General features: G+C 40.5%; 1 protein-coding gene across 1 annotated transcript; it reads right to left on the bottom strand.

Moving 5' to 3' along the window:
- Positions 1-92: 92 nt before the first annotated feature.
- On the bottom strand, positions 93-11551 carry cstf3 (cleavage stimulation factor, 3' pre-RNA, subunit 3). Its single transcript, XM_084342160.1, has 20 exons — positions 11348-11551; positions 10544-10648; positions 10276-10371; positions 5165-5197; positions 4281-4378; positions 4123-4189; positions 3996-4030; positions 3779-3905; positions 3608-3685; positions 3349-3511; positions 2730-2839; positions 2489-2605; positions 2189-2407; positions 2003-2105; positions 1796-1865; positions 1507-1702; positions 1268-1418; positions 1059-1153; positions 889-949; positions 93-666 (listed from the first exon to the last, which is right to left on the bottom strand). The coding sequence occupies exons 1-20, from the start codon at positions 11372-11374 to the stop codon at positions 467-469; spliced, it is 2151 nt and encodes a 716-aa protein (XP_084198286.1). The 5' UTR covers positions 11375-11551; the 3' UTR covers positions 93-466.
- Between the last annotated feature and the right edge of the window lie 1997 nt (positions 11552-13548).

The following is a 13548-nucleotide window of genomic DNA, read 5'->3' as shown; positions in this document are numbered from 1 at the left end:
GTGCTAAGAAAGAAGTCTTGACAAACTTCTCGTCTGTAACAGAGAAAATAGCAATAAATAATCAGTTACGTCAAATAAAAACGCAAATCTGGTTGAAATTTTCACTTTTATTGAAAGGAACTGTGTTTCCTCCAGTTATCTAAAAAAAATCCACTTTGCCATCACTGGAACATCACAAGGCCAAAACTGAGCTGTGTGCCAAAAACAATGGTTGAATTAAAAATTTTGTACAGTATAATGTTCAGTCTTTAAAAATGAAAACTGTTAACAAAAAAAGCCACAGAAACACTCAGGTGTGCACACTGTACATTTGTCTGTATGTGTGAGCGTGTGCATGTATTCTTGTCTTCTGTACAGAGAACCACTGATGTATAATCTGTCAGACGCACTCAGAAATGGGGACATGTACGTTTACTCCATAGGACCACCTGTTCATATGACATTCTTGTAGGGTTCAGTGTTACTTTTATCGAATCCTCTTCTGTTGGCGTGCACGGTAGATGTCGTGTATGGGCGGAGCCACGGCTCCTTTGTCGTCCTCCTCGTCGGAATCTGCATTTGGCCTCTTTAGTGACTTGGAAACAGCATGGTTCTCCATGGATCCATTGCCCTCCCCTCCTGCATCGGGCTGTCTACCAGTGATCAGCTCTACAGCAGCATCAACAGCTACAGAGGCGGAAAACACATCAGGAACATGTCAAACGGGGTAGAACGACAGTTTGACACACTAACACATTTTATGGAAATTCATCTGGCAGCTGTCAACATGTTTTACTCTGGACCAAAGTGGTCATTTGACAAGCCGTCTGAGTGACATTTCCATCACCAGAGTCACGATGCTGACGTGGCTACAAATAGAATTGGTCTGGATTCAGAAAAGCAACTTACTCTCAGGAAGTGTGCATCTCCTGAAACTTTCCATGAGCTCATCCACTTGAACAAAGGGACCCTGCAGCGAGAAACAACCACAGACTCTTTGCTATCGGGTAGGAAAAAAAGTTTTTTTTTTTCATTTCCAGTAAATATAAGCATGACAGTATTAAGCTGCTGCGACTCACAGTGAAGCACGTAGGCGGAGGGAGCAGCTTCATTAGGACAACAGCAGCTGGGGGGACTGGGAAGACTCCACCAGGGACTGGGTGTAAACCTGGAGCTGTGGGGAGGAACACAGGAGGCTCACATCAAATATGGATCATTTTAAGCATTGAGTACATGGAGAAGAGACAGCAGTGCAGAGATGTTGCGACAACAGCTAAGGACTACATACGGGCGAGGTGACGTGGCTGGAAGGGGATCATCTGATTGGTGTCAGGTTTGGGGTACTCAGGTTTACGGTCGGCTTCATCCTTTAGTGAAGGCGCAGACGGCGCCACAACAGTCTCTGGGAGCATTGCTGCCAGTTTGGCACGAGACACATCCTACAAATGCACAGTAGAAACAGTTTAAATATACCTTAAGAGACAAGTCTGATCTGTGTAATCTGTCTCTAAGGGCAAAAATACACACCTTGTATCCAAGGGCCTTCAGTTCACTAGCAGAGCAGGGATACAGGTCCATAAACTTGTATCTATCTACAAGCAAGGCTGTTTCTTTGCCCTCGTACTCGTCTTTGAAGGCAGTGAATCGCCTGCGCTCCACCTTCAGAATACTGGCCAGGTCTCCTATGTTGCTCTCAAAGGCCAGGAACCGAGCCCAGACCTCACTGGAGAATATAGAACAAAAATCATCAGATATGGATTATTACATCATATACACACAGTACATACATGCAACCTTAATCAGTACTTGACATTACCCGGACTTTTCTGGTGACAAGCTTCCTGAGGTGAGGACACGTTCAAACAGAACCCTGGTGTTGTTATCCTCTGGAGAGACGGAGTGGAGGAAGACAAGAAGGAAAAACACATGAGAAATTCTGCTTAGATTGGTGGATAAGTGGTAAAAAAACAAACTGATTTTCTATATTCTGTGCATTAACTCCGCTCTATTATACATGACCTACCATTAAGGTGTGAGAGGTAATCAATGTATGCCAGTATATACTCTGGAATGTCGCCATATTTCTTCAAACCGAGCTCAAAAATCTTGAAGGCCACCGATTTATCCTGTGTGGGGGAAAAAAAGCGTGTTTGTAAGATCAATTTCAGCCACACCGTACATATATTAACATACAATGGTGTGTACTGACCTTGCTGCAGTAGTACTCCATCAGTGCTGCCGTCACGTACACATGGTGACGCGTGCGTAGATCTTCTCGGGCCTTTTTGAAGATAGTGCGACCTGATTTGATCCCCTCAGCCCTCCTGGCAAACTTCATGTACTGAATGTAGACCAGTGTCGGGTCAATGTCCTCAATGGCCAGCAGTTTGTTATAGATGCTGTGGACCTTCTCGTACTTCATGCGACTCTAGGAGACAAAAGATATACTCTGATCAGTCCCTGAGAGGGTTGATGACAGTTTGTGTTTCAAAGGCAACTGAACACTCACTTCTTCATAGTCTGCAAATGAAAAGTACAGCAGCATGTTCTTCTTCAGAAGAGTCCCGATGGCACGTTCGTAGATGTTAGCTGCCTCGTCGCTAAACAACTTGGAATTATTCATATCCTGAGAGAAAAAGATCAAGAATTTAAAGAATTAGACGACAGTTTTGAGCGGAAGTTGAAGATTACCCAACAGATTCTTGACTGTTCCACATCAAATTAAGAATCTGAAAGGTTTCATCTCTTACCCCTTTCTCTGCTAGCAGTTTGCTAGACTGCTCCAGGTACTGTGCCGCCTCATACCATATGTCAGGATGATGGCCCAGCACCAGCAGGCACTGCTCGTAGGCAAACATCACTGTGACACAGAAAACAATAGACTGAAATTAATAAAATACAGAATCAATGCATCTTAACCAGAGATGCACGAAAATTTTGGTGGGCCTTAGACTACTGTACTATATATAAAGATGCAAAATGGTGGATTCCAAGTTAACTGACTGACTTCCTGCACAAAGCGTCACTCTGCCCACCATGCTCAGATTATAAAAAGTCTTTAATAATTAGGGATCCTATATATTTAAAGAGCAAAAAATAAAACAGCACGAAAAGCACTTTATATTATTTTTTTCCCCCTCTGTTAAAATATCTGGCGGGCCAAACTGAACCCTATAGTGGTCCACTTTGGGCAGCCCTGATCTAAACCATGAGTGAGAGGAAAATGTCAACCTGCGCCCTCTAGTGGCTGCCTTCATACAAGAGAAAATTGTATGAAATATGAAATTTGTAGACATCATTACTGGAATCACATCCCTTTGAGACAAGTATTCACATATTCAGGCACAATGTTTCCTCACTGATCATCACCTCTCTTTGTGATGAGGGTCTGGTCTTCTGTGCGCAGTGGGTTGCTTTTTTCCCACTGGATGTACTTCTTCCACATTTCTACTTGCTGGGCTTCCTGAGGGGAGTTCTGGGGGGGTACTGAGGGCGCATTCCTGTCCAACCCCTTCATCACTGTCTCATACTCCTGAATTACACAGACAGAATAATCTGAATTAGTTTACAAAGAGTTTTTTGTGATATATCAGAAAGACTCAAAACAGATCTGTGACACTCATCTCACCTTCGCCACTCTCCTGGCATTCATGTAGTCTCTACTTCGATCCTCAATCATCTTTTTGGCCAAGTGTACATTTATTCCCTGTTCATAAAACAGACAAGTCAGTCTTTTAACAGCCAAAACTCCATATGTGCAAATGAAAAGTATGCAGGTGGACAGATAAAAGCCACTCACTTCTTCATATTTGCTATAATCTCTCCAAAGCTGCTCGATATTGATCATGGGGTTCACGCAGCCTCTCTGGTAGACCCTCCGTACTGCTGTGATCCGCTGGTTCTCTGCGTATGAGCCTACAGCCTCACTGATGGAACATAAAACATGAATGTCAACATCTACAAGTTGGTGAACAAAGTTTGAGGTTTCACAGTATAACAAGAAAGAAAACACTTACACTCCTTTGAGGAAGTTGATGTAGTCCACCCAGATCTGGTAGGTAGAGGAGAGAAAAGCTATTAGGTGTTGGTAGTTACCACAGACATATACACACAGATTCAAATATATAGTCCAGATCTGTGTACCTGATAAGACATTATTTCCATGCCGATTTTATCCAGAGCAAAGTCATACGCCTGGGCCATCTTCTCTCTGAGGGTTAGAGAGTAATTGTATGAAGTAAATTGTGCATTTAAAAATGTACAACATGCACCGACCCCAACTGTGCAGAATGTTCTCTTACTTGTAGCTGGGCAGCTTCCCTTTGGTCTCTCGAACATATGAGAGGTAGCATTTCCACAGGTCGATGTGCAATACTTTCATTAGGCATCTCTGAAACAACTACAGAGGCAAGGACACAGGGATATAACTGTTATAGAGACACAAGCAAACATTTGACAGATACTGTGAATTATCTACAAGACAACCACCCATCTGGTGTTATAAGTATGTGTTTTTTATAAACCCATGCTCAAATTAGTATGTGATCATTAGTAGCATATCCCTAGTCGGGGGATTCCCAAGACAAGCTGTTTTTAACTTTACTTTAGCTCATTTGGGGGAGTTCCAGGTTTTTCTCAACACTTTAGTAATCCAGCTTCAATAGGCGGGCCTCAGATCTGGCCTGCCTCTCAGTTAACTCCTCCAGACTCAAACAAAAGCACCACAGTTTGAACTAATGTGAGGGATACATGTCATGATGTGTGGAACCGACATTCAGACAGAAACTGAACAGGATGCACTCCCATCATTTATTTAAAAGACCATCAAACAAACAATAAGTCAATTCCAGACCAATGCAGAGATAAATGTCATCAGTAGAATAGATTACATTTCAATTAAAATCATGGTTATATATAAACCACAACAAAGAGATAGGACAATATTCTTTTTTAATGAATAATAAAGCTGTTGTTGTACAACAAACTACAGACAAAAAACATGACCTTTCACATCTATATTTTGGATGCCCTGTGATACAAAGCTGGTTTAAACAGTATGTTAAATAGTGTGTGCATATCTTAGTGGAGAACACAAGAATCATAACAGTATTACAGAAAGTCAGACGACCCCTCCCAGGTATCAAAATGACAGTTGTCAGCTCTCATGAGTGTGATGGACACTTACCTTTTCTACCTTGTCATAGTTTTTAGCCTTGATCTGCAAATAAGAGTGTAAATGCAATATTAATTCAAACGTCTCCTGTTTTATAGCTGCAGGAATCATGCACTCATGCAAATGTGACCACTCACACATACACACAGACTAAAGATCAACAAAGTGAATTTCACACAAGAATGACAAACTACTGTTAAAAAGGGGTATTTATTTTCTTTGTAGATTGCGCCACATCACAGAAAGAAAAATTCTGACAAAATTTTGGATTGCAGATTTTAAATACTAAAGCCAGAGAACACTTGAATAAAGTGCTTCGATTTGAGAGATACAGTATGCCATTTTAAAGACCTTTTCCTTTCACAGCCTCGGGTGAGTGTGCTCCCTTGGTAAACACTGTTGCAGCAGTGAGTTTGATATTGCCTCCTGTTGGTGAGCTGAAGCCAGTCTCACAGCTCCCTCCAGTACAGACAGGAGAAGGAGAGGCTGTGGTTTCTGTGGTATTAGCACCTCGGGTACACCTATCCTGTCCAATTGTGGTTACATTAATGTGCTCTACAAAATTTACAAAAGCAAAACTAGCCTGGAAAGCAACATAAAGTAAGCTTACATGGCAGGTAAATATCCCAAAGTAAGATGAGCAGTGCTTCAGTGAGTAAAGCGTTACATAGAAAATGATAATCAACCACATAATGGCAGTTCAGGTTTAGATGTACAAAAACGATTCTCACAATATTAACGAGTAAATTTCACTCTGTCGGGTTGGTTGACAGATTTTATTCACTCTCTGCCCCCCTGTATATTCTGTCACCTCTCAACTGTCCACCATTGACTGAATTCAACTTGTATTTCTCTATATATACAATGTATGCACACTTCATCTGGGGGAACATGCAACTTAACCATTAAAGATGAAAGTTTCATTCAGGTAATTGATGCCATTTATGACCAAAGCAATGCAAAAAATGTCTTAGTGTTGCATGCAATTCAAGCCAATGGACAAATTACTCTCTCATACAACACAGCATTAAAACTTAAAAATTCAGGACAACCCTTACAAATGTGTATTTTCTAGGAAAATAGTTTCCTCCAGCTGTGTTCTTTGTAAACCAGTGCAGTGCACAGCAACCGCAGTTTAGACTGCCTTTAGGGTATCTTCCCTAAAAAAAGACTGACCTACATTACTGGCTCATTCCAGGCATGACAACAGCACATCCGGCACACTAAGCTTCCCACTTCAATTAAAAAAAAACGGCACAAAGCAACAGGGACAATCTAGTAGTAAGATATGGAAAGAGACAGAAGGTGTGATGCATCGACAATGCATCTACCAATGATGTTTATTTTTAGCCAGAAAATACGTTAATTCACCAGCAAAATCTGACGTTACGCTTTTAGAAACTATTCTATTTAACTTTCTTGGAATATATTACTCTCTCTTTTTTTAAGCTTTTCAGGGTATATAACATTTGATTAACAACAATTGAGTCTTTACAGCAACTGATGCTAATTCTCAGGTCTTTCCCTGTGCTACCCTGAAATAGATCACCTACATAATGTATTGCATTCATTAAGTTTCTAGATGCTCCTCCTGGGGGGAAACGTTACACCTCTATCAATTGCTTTGGTGTCTTTAGTATTTGGTTACATAACAGCCTCGTAAAGCTCTACTAAAGATCACTGCAGAAACAACTTTAATATTGGAAAAATTATTGATATATTTCCCTACATTGCACTAGCAAGCTTGAAATAGTGCGCTCATTACACACTCCTGCTGTGAACACACAGAAAAATAAATTAGACTTTAAGGTGACTCGAGTTCAGCAAGAGTTTTAGTTCCCGCTCGTTTCTCATCATAGAACATACCGCCTAATCTTTAATGAAAGTGACAAAAAGTATCCTAAAAAACTCTGACTGACATGCTGGAGAAGTGAGCCTCAATTATCTCCAGCAGAGACAACATGTGCTGGCAATCTAGACACAGGGGCATATTTGCTTATACTCTGCAGGGTGTTTCAGTGAATTTAATGTGTGATTTAATCCCGAGAGAGCTCGATTTCCCTGAAAGAGGGATTTGAAAAGATGTGGGCACTGAAAAGACGTGGTAGGATTTGCCTACTGTGCACCTTTTAGAAATGAGGACTTTGTTAAATCTCAAGAGAACCAGACTCACACATGCAGGAGGATACGCTGTGCTTTTTAATGAAAATATTTTGTATTCTATGGCAAAAAAAAGTGCAGAATATGGAGAATTTCACAAAATTAGGTTTTGTAAGGCTGTGGGGGTTTTGTAAGTTGGTTAAGTAAGTTTATAGTTCCGTTACAGGAGGGGGGATAAGAGCTCATCCACATACTTACCAAATAAGGTCTTTAGACTATGAATGGCAAATGAGTTGCAAGCTATTAAAATATAATGCTAATACATGCCAGGATTAAAAGTCTAATTTTAGAACTCACTGCCTGCTTCTATAAATAAATACATTAAATGTCATGCTAATTCAACTGTCAGTTTCAGTAGACAGAAACCATCTATATAAAACTCTATATGAAGATATTACAAACTAGTATCCTAGAGTGTTTTGGGTTTAACTGTGGTTTGGAGTTTAGTGGGGAGAGGTGATAAGGTACTAATAAATAAGTGGAAATGGTAAATTTGTGAAAAGTAAGTTGTAAGTTGACATTAATAAACATTTCTTAATTTTGTTTCAAGGCATTGGCCTAGTTCAAGCAAACTAAGCTCCTCATTTTAATTTTTTCTGCCCTCTCCTAGCATAACTTTCTACTAATAAGTGCATTTTGAGCTATTCTATTCGGTAGGAACCTAAAAATAAAAAAGCACACAAACCTAAAAGTCTACTTCCCCAATCAAAACTTCTCAATTACACTTAAGAACAATAACCCAAACATTTAACAATAAAACATCAGCCTCAATTATTAGATGTTCTTTATTTTTGTTGCAAATGTTAAAGGATAACTTAAGGCAAAATTTTAAATTCAGTGATTATATGTAGTCTGATAGAAAGTTAGGGGAAGTTTTTTAGTCCACATAATCTCAAAATTGTATAACTTCACAGCATACAGTGTCGCAGCGTTCTTCCGAACAACTAAAGTGGACGGGTACTTGTTTTAAAAAACATTGAAAAATAAATAAAGTGGCTCTATAATAGATCCCTCAAAAAGATCCCAAATTGATTTGAAAGGACAATATGTATACCCTTAACGTGGTCGAGCGTATCTTTTCAAACTAATGTGGGACCTCTGGGTTTCAGGAGACTATGCCAGATGTGCTGTATGGAGCAATTGTTTGTTTTCTTTTTTTAAGCTCCAAAACAAGTCACCGTCTACTTGAGTAGTTCAGGAGAATGCTGCAATGTTGTTCTGCTGTGAGGATTCAGAAATGTTTCACAGACCAAGAAACTTCACCTGACTTTCCATCGGCATGAGGTTCAGTAGATAATGATGGAATTTTCCATTTTTGGGTGAATTTAACACACTCACTCCTTCGTCTGGGTTCTAGTAAATAATCTGTTCACTATAGATGCACTGTTCAGTTAGATTCCCCCCCATAGTCTTCAGATAATGTACTTCTTCCACCCACCAACCAAGTCACAAGTTGCACCTATATGACATTTCTACATCTAATTTAGAGAAAAAGAATGAGACGTTTTCCTAAAAAAGCAAAAAAAATAGGATGTTAATGAGGTTTTCTTTTTTGAAATTAATTAAATATTAAATCTATGTCAGATGTAATACTTGCTTGCTGAACAAATACTGCTTCAGTGATGGTGTTTTAAATTTACTTCACATCTTCTCTGATTTTACGTTGTAGTAGCCACTAGCTCTATGTTTTTTTATGCTGTTGCTGGCTGTCATGTTTGTTAGAGGGGGTGATATATTAGTAGTGTGGAGACTGACACTGTTGCTTTACTGGCAAGAGTACAGTTAGTGCCATCTGTGGGCTAGACTAAATTATTAAAGACTGTTCCTGTGAAGCCTAGTCCATTTGGAAAAGGCGGCAGTGTGTTCTTTTCCCCTTTCATAACATATAAATGGCAGTTTCATGGAATATCACTCCAGGCCTTTTCTAGCACTGGGTAATCCAAGTTGGTACAGACCGGGGGTGAGGATATGGGGAGAGGGAGGGGGCAGGGTAGCAACCTCACAGCAACAAACCACAAACACTAAGTCCTCAACATACAGCAACATTCAGTTCACAGCAGTGAGGTGATCACTTTCCAGAACTACCCACTGCACTTTACACTCAGTTATGATGCTTGATAGTGCTGTGCAAGTTTTTGCAAGCAGTGTGTTTAATGCCAATTTCAGTAGTCATCTGCTGAAGTGAAGGGCATCAGAAAATGCACTTCACCAGGTTAGCAAAAAATGATTATATGTAAGGGAAAATGAATCATCCTACCAGTAGCTGATTGCATAATAGCAAAGCCTGTTGATGGCATCAAGGCAAATGGGTCACTGGTCATATGTTCAGGAGGAGTGGGGAGAAATGTCTCAAGGAAAGAATGGGCCACACAATCAAAATATTTGTTTATAAAATTACCCGAAAGAAATGACACAGGAGGCAATAAATTGACACGACAAGTGAATAAAAGGCTAATGCACTCCAATACCATTAAAATAGTTTTAATACTGTTGCAGACCAAACATGCAACAAATGCATTTTACCCCATTTAAATATGACGCAGAGTAGAGAATATGTATTTTTTTAAATTCTGGGAACATAGGAAGAATTTTCTGAAAAAGAAATGTTAGAGCTAATTTCCCCTTTGTTTGTGTTTAAAGGCACAATTCTTAATCAGTCCAGCTAGAGCCTCATAAATTAAGTGTTTTACATCATTCTACCTTTATGTTCAATCCAGGTCCATCATTGTGAAGGATGTTCTTCGGCAGATGCTTTCAACAGCAAAAAAACGTCTTCATTCATTACTCTTACGATAAACACTATACAGGGTAGAGCTAGCCCAGGTCTACTGAATCAAAACAAGAATTGTGACTTTAAATTGTCATTGAAGTAAGAGACATTTTGTTTGTGTGAAAATCACATTGTTGATCATGTCAGAAAAAAATCCCAGCCATGCACACTAAAGAAAAGAAAAAGTATTAACCTCGGCTTCAATGAATAGTTTCCAGAATCTCCCAGAACTTGGGAACTGTGCGACAAGTCGCTCATATGTCTTCCTCGCTTTATCTATGGGTTGGTTCTAAAGAAGGAGAATTCATTTACATTCAACTGTATTAAGAAACATATGAAGAAGCAGTCGTATGGAAAAAAGGCTTAAGTGCTTTGTATTTTAACAATCTATATCCCCTCAGCCCCCCACCCGTTTATCCCAGTTTACTTAACCCCAGGAATGCAACTCTGTGTCACTAAACCTGTGCTTCTCGAATCAGAATGCTCCATGCGTCAAGGTCATATGGGTTTTCTTCCAACTTCTTCTCTGCCTTCTTCACCTTCTCCGGGATGTACTCTGCCGCAGCCTGCAATGCAACACAAAGGGCACAGGAGAAAAGGGTTATGGTGCTGGTCGGACTCGCAGTGCACTGTGATCCTTCTTGCGTGGTGACTCATGTAGGGGCCCGCGGCTAGAGAGGGCTAACATAACACTGAAATCCGTTCTCATTATGTACGGATGGGTTAAATATTAATTAATGGGGAACTGAATTCATAGCCACGCCTCTACTATATGGTACAACTATGACGAACATCAGCGGTGGTGCTGTTTGATAGGTAAATCAAGTTACAAACACTGACCACCGTTTCTCTACTAGCTAGCTATCTCTTAAAAGCTGGCACCACTTACAAACACCCAGCCTCGTGAAAAGTAGAATCAATTACGAAATGGAAGTAACTGCACGTTGATATCAAGTTACCTTGCAGGTAATGCTAAGCTAGCTTAACACGTTAATACCAGACAACTAGCAGCGACAATTAGCCAGTCAATATGGCGTACGACAGGCTAAACTTAGCTTTAAGACAAACCCCTAGATATCACTTAAGTGTGCGTTATTGTCTCATTCTAGCTCACACTGGCGTATAACGAGTCACAACATAATATGCATAACGTTACTGCAGCAGAGTTTAGCTACTAACATTATCCAAGAACAACACACAAGCTAAACTATGCTAGCGTTTCAGTTTGGGCTAGCTTGCCCCTCAGCAGAGCTGCATGTAGCTACCTGGTCGGCTGTTCCCTCGGTGGACATCACTGGAAGAGTACTTTAGGTTAGAAATGCTATATTAATTGGATAGAAGCTCAACTAATAACGATATGGCAGTTTTGAAAAGCGACTAAATGCTCGGCATAGCTTCACAACGGTCGATCACATTATCCTCGAGCAACTAACTGTTCAACGGCAATATCTCAAAATGGCGTGAGAGCCGTGTTCCGCTCGGCCAGCAGCAACAACAATACCACTTCCGGCGCTGCGCCTTCAAATTAAAACATAAATATCCACAACACCAATCAGACTAAAAAACGCCTTAAATGTGTAAAACGACCGCGCAGATTATATATTGCAATATAACACTGCAACATCCTCACACTGTTTATTGTAGTCAGAAAGGAATGGATGCAGCTGGTGGTATGTGCTGAGCTCTGGAATAGACTGGAGTCGCCCATCATCACAAATCAGATGATGCATCATTTTGGCCGCCTCATTGGGATTTCTTTTAATTTGGAGCAGAGGGTGTCCCTCTTTATTTGTTATTAGTCTGGCACATGTACAGCACCTCCCTGCTGCATGTTCCTTCTATTTATAAATCTAAGACCCTAAGAAGGAAGTACATATACTGTGTAAACAAAACAAACACATGAGCAAATTATGCTTTACTAATCACAGCGTGTAAACGTTTATGCATGACAAGCACGTGCGTTCAGGTGACTCATATGCAAACCAAGTTTATAATTTTGGCCTATAGGCGGCTTCTCGCAGTGGTCATGAAAAAAAAAAACCGCATCATTCCCATCCGCAAGGTGGATGTTTGCAAATAGGACTGCAGACAGTTTTATCATGCTGACCAAAATCACAATAATATATTCTCCAAAATAACCATAAAACAACACAACAAAAGCCCGTCCCGTGTTGCACAATACCGTCCACCTCGCTGGCCAGCAGGGGGAGACAAAGGACAGCCACCGTGAGCGCGCGCTTGTGTGTGTCTCTGGCCAACAGCTCCAAACAGACCAGAGCAACAGACCACAGAGCAGAAAAAGTTTCTCCCACCTACAAGCAACACTCATCTTGAGTATGCCATAAGATCTCACAGTTTCAGTGCTGTGACAGTAAGTAAACAGCAGATGGTTGTTGTTGTTTTTTGTTTTTGTTTTGTTTTACAGCATTGACGATTGTGATTGAGTCTTTGGAGAAGAAAAAACGGTAATCTAAGGTTAAGTGTAGAAAACTTGTGCACCGGCATGATTTGGAGGATGTTATATTAGTGTTCTTTGTTGGACACTGTTAATGTCTTCATTGTCACTGTATTAAAGGATACTGCATGTCCATGTCTGCTTAGATGTAATGATAAGCCATGCACAACTGCCTGCGGTGAGACTGTGTGTGTGTGGGAGGGGGGCTTGTGTCTTCCACAGGAAGCTAAAGGGGGCTTCTATAGGTGTGGGCCACTCTGCCTCCTCTATTACCACCACAGCTGTGTTTACTCATGATGCACCAGATTAGAAAAGAGGCGTTCACACCTGCTTTCCAGCTGACCAGGTCTTGTCTGTAATTGGGGTGGGGACTGGGAAAGACAAATGCCTTTTGGTGGATTAGATTACAGTCTTCTCAGACCCCGGGGGGCTTATGAACAGCTTACTTTGTCAGCTGGGTGCCTCCTGACTGTCTGGGCAGAGCTTGTGCTCCCCCACTAATGTCCTTTGAATGAACAGTCTGCTGGTGACACTTTGCTAAGGAAAAAGGCATGAGCAATTACTGAATAGTGGAGACTAAGTATGTTCTTCCATTGTATCTTCAAATGTCAGCATCAACATCAGCATCAGCATCAACATTTATCACTAAGTTTCAACTGTGCAGTTTCTTCATCGTGTTGATCCTCTTACCAGTCATTGTTATTACCTATAAAGCCTTCCCAACTCTATGTTCTAATGCAAAACCTCAGGTTAATTAGGGTGACTATCTGTAAGATGTGGTTGTCTTATCACTGTTTTTTTCCATCAAATATGCCAAATGCTGAACAAAGACCTATAACTTTAAACTTTTATTCACAAGTGTCATGTACATTGTAACCCCTCTGATCATAGCGATCAAGTCCTTTATTCCTCTTGTCTTTTTAAGTACCTATAATTTAACATTTCACAGTTTTATCCAAGTTTCCATTGTTTTATTGTCAGGAGCACAACAATGAAGCACTCGCTTGCTCA

Source organism: Pagrus pagrus (assembly GCF_965226575.1).
Source record: "Pagrus pagrus genome assembly, chromosome: 1".
Classification (NCBI taxonomy): domain Eukaryota; kingdom Metazoa; phylum Chordata; class Actinopteri; order Spariformes; family Sparidae; genus Pagrus; species Pagrus pagrus.
The sequence above is the reverse complement of the archived record's forward strand: the minus strand, read 5'-3'. Positions and strand labels throughout refer to the sequence as shown.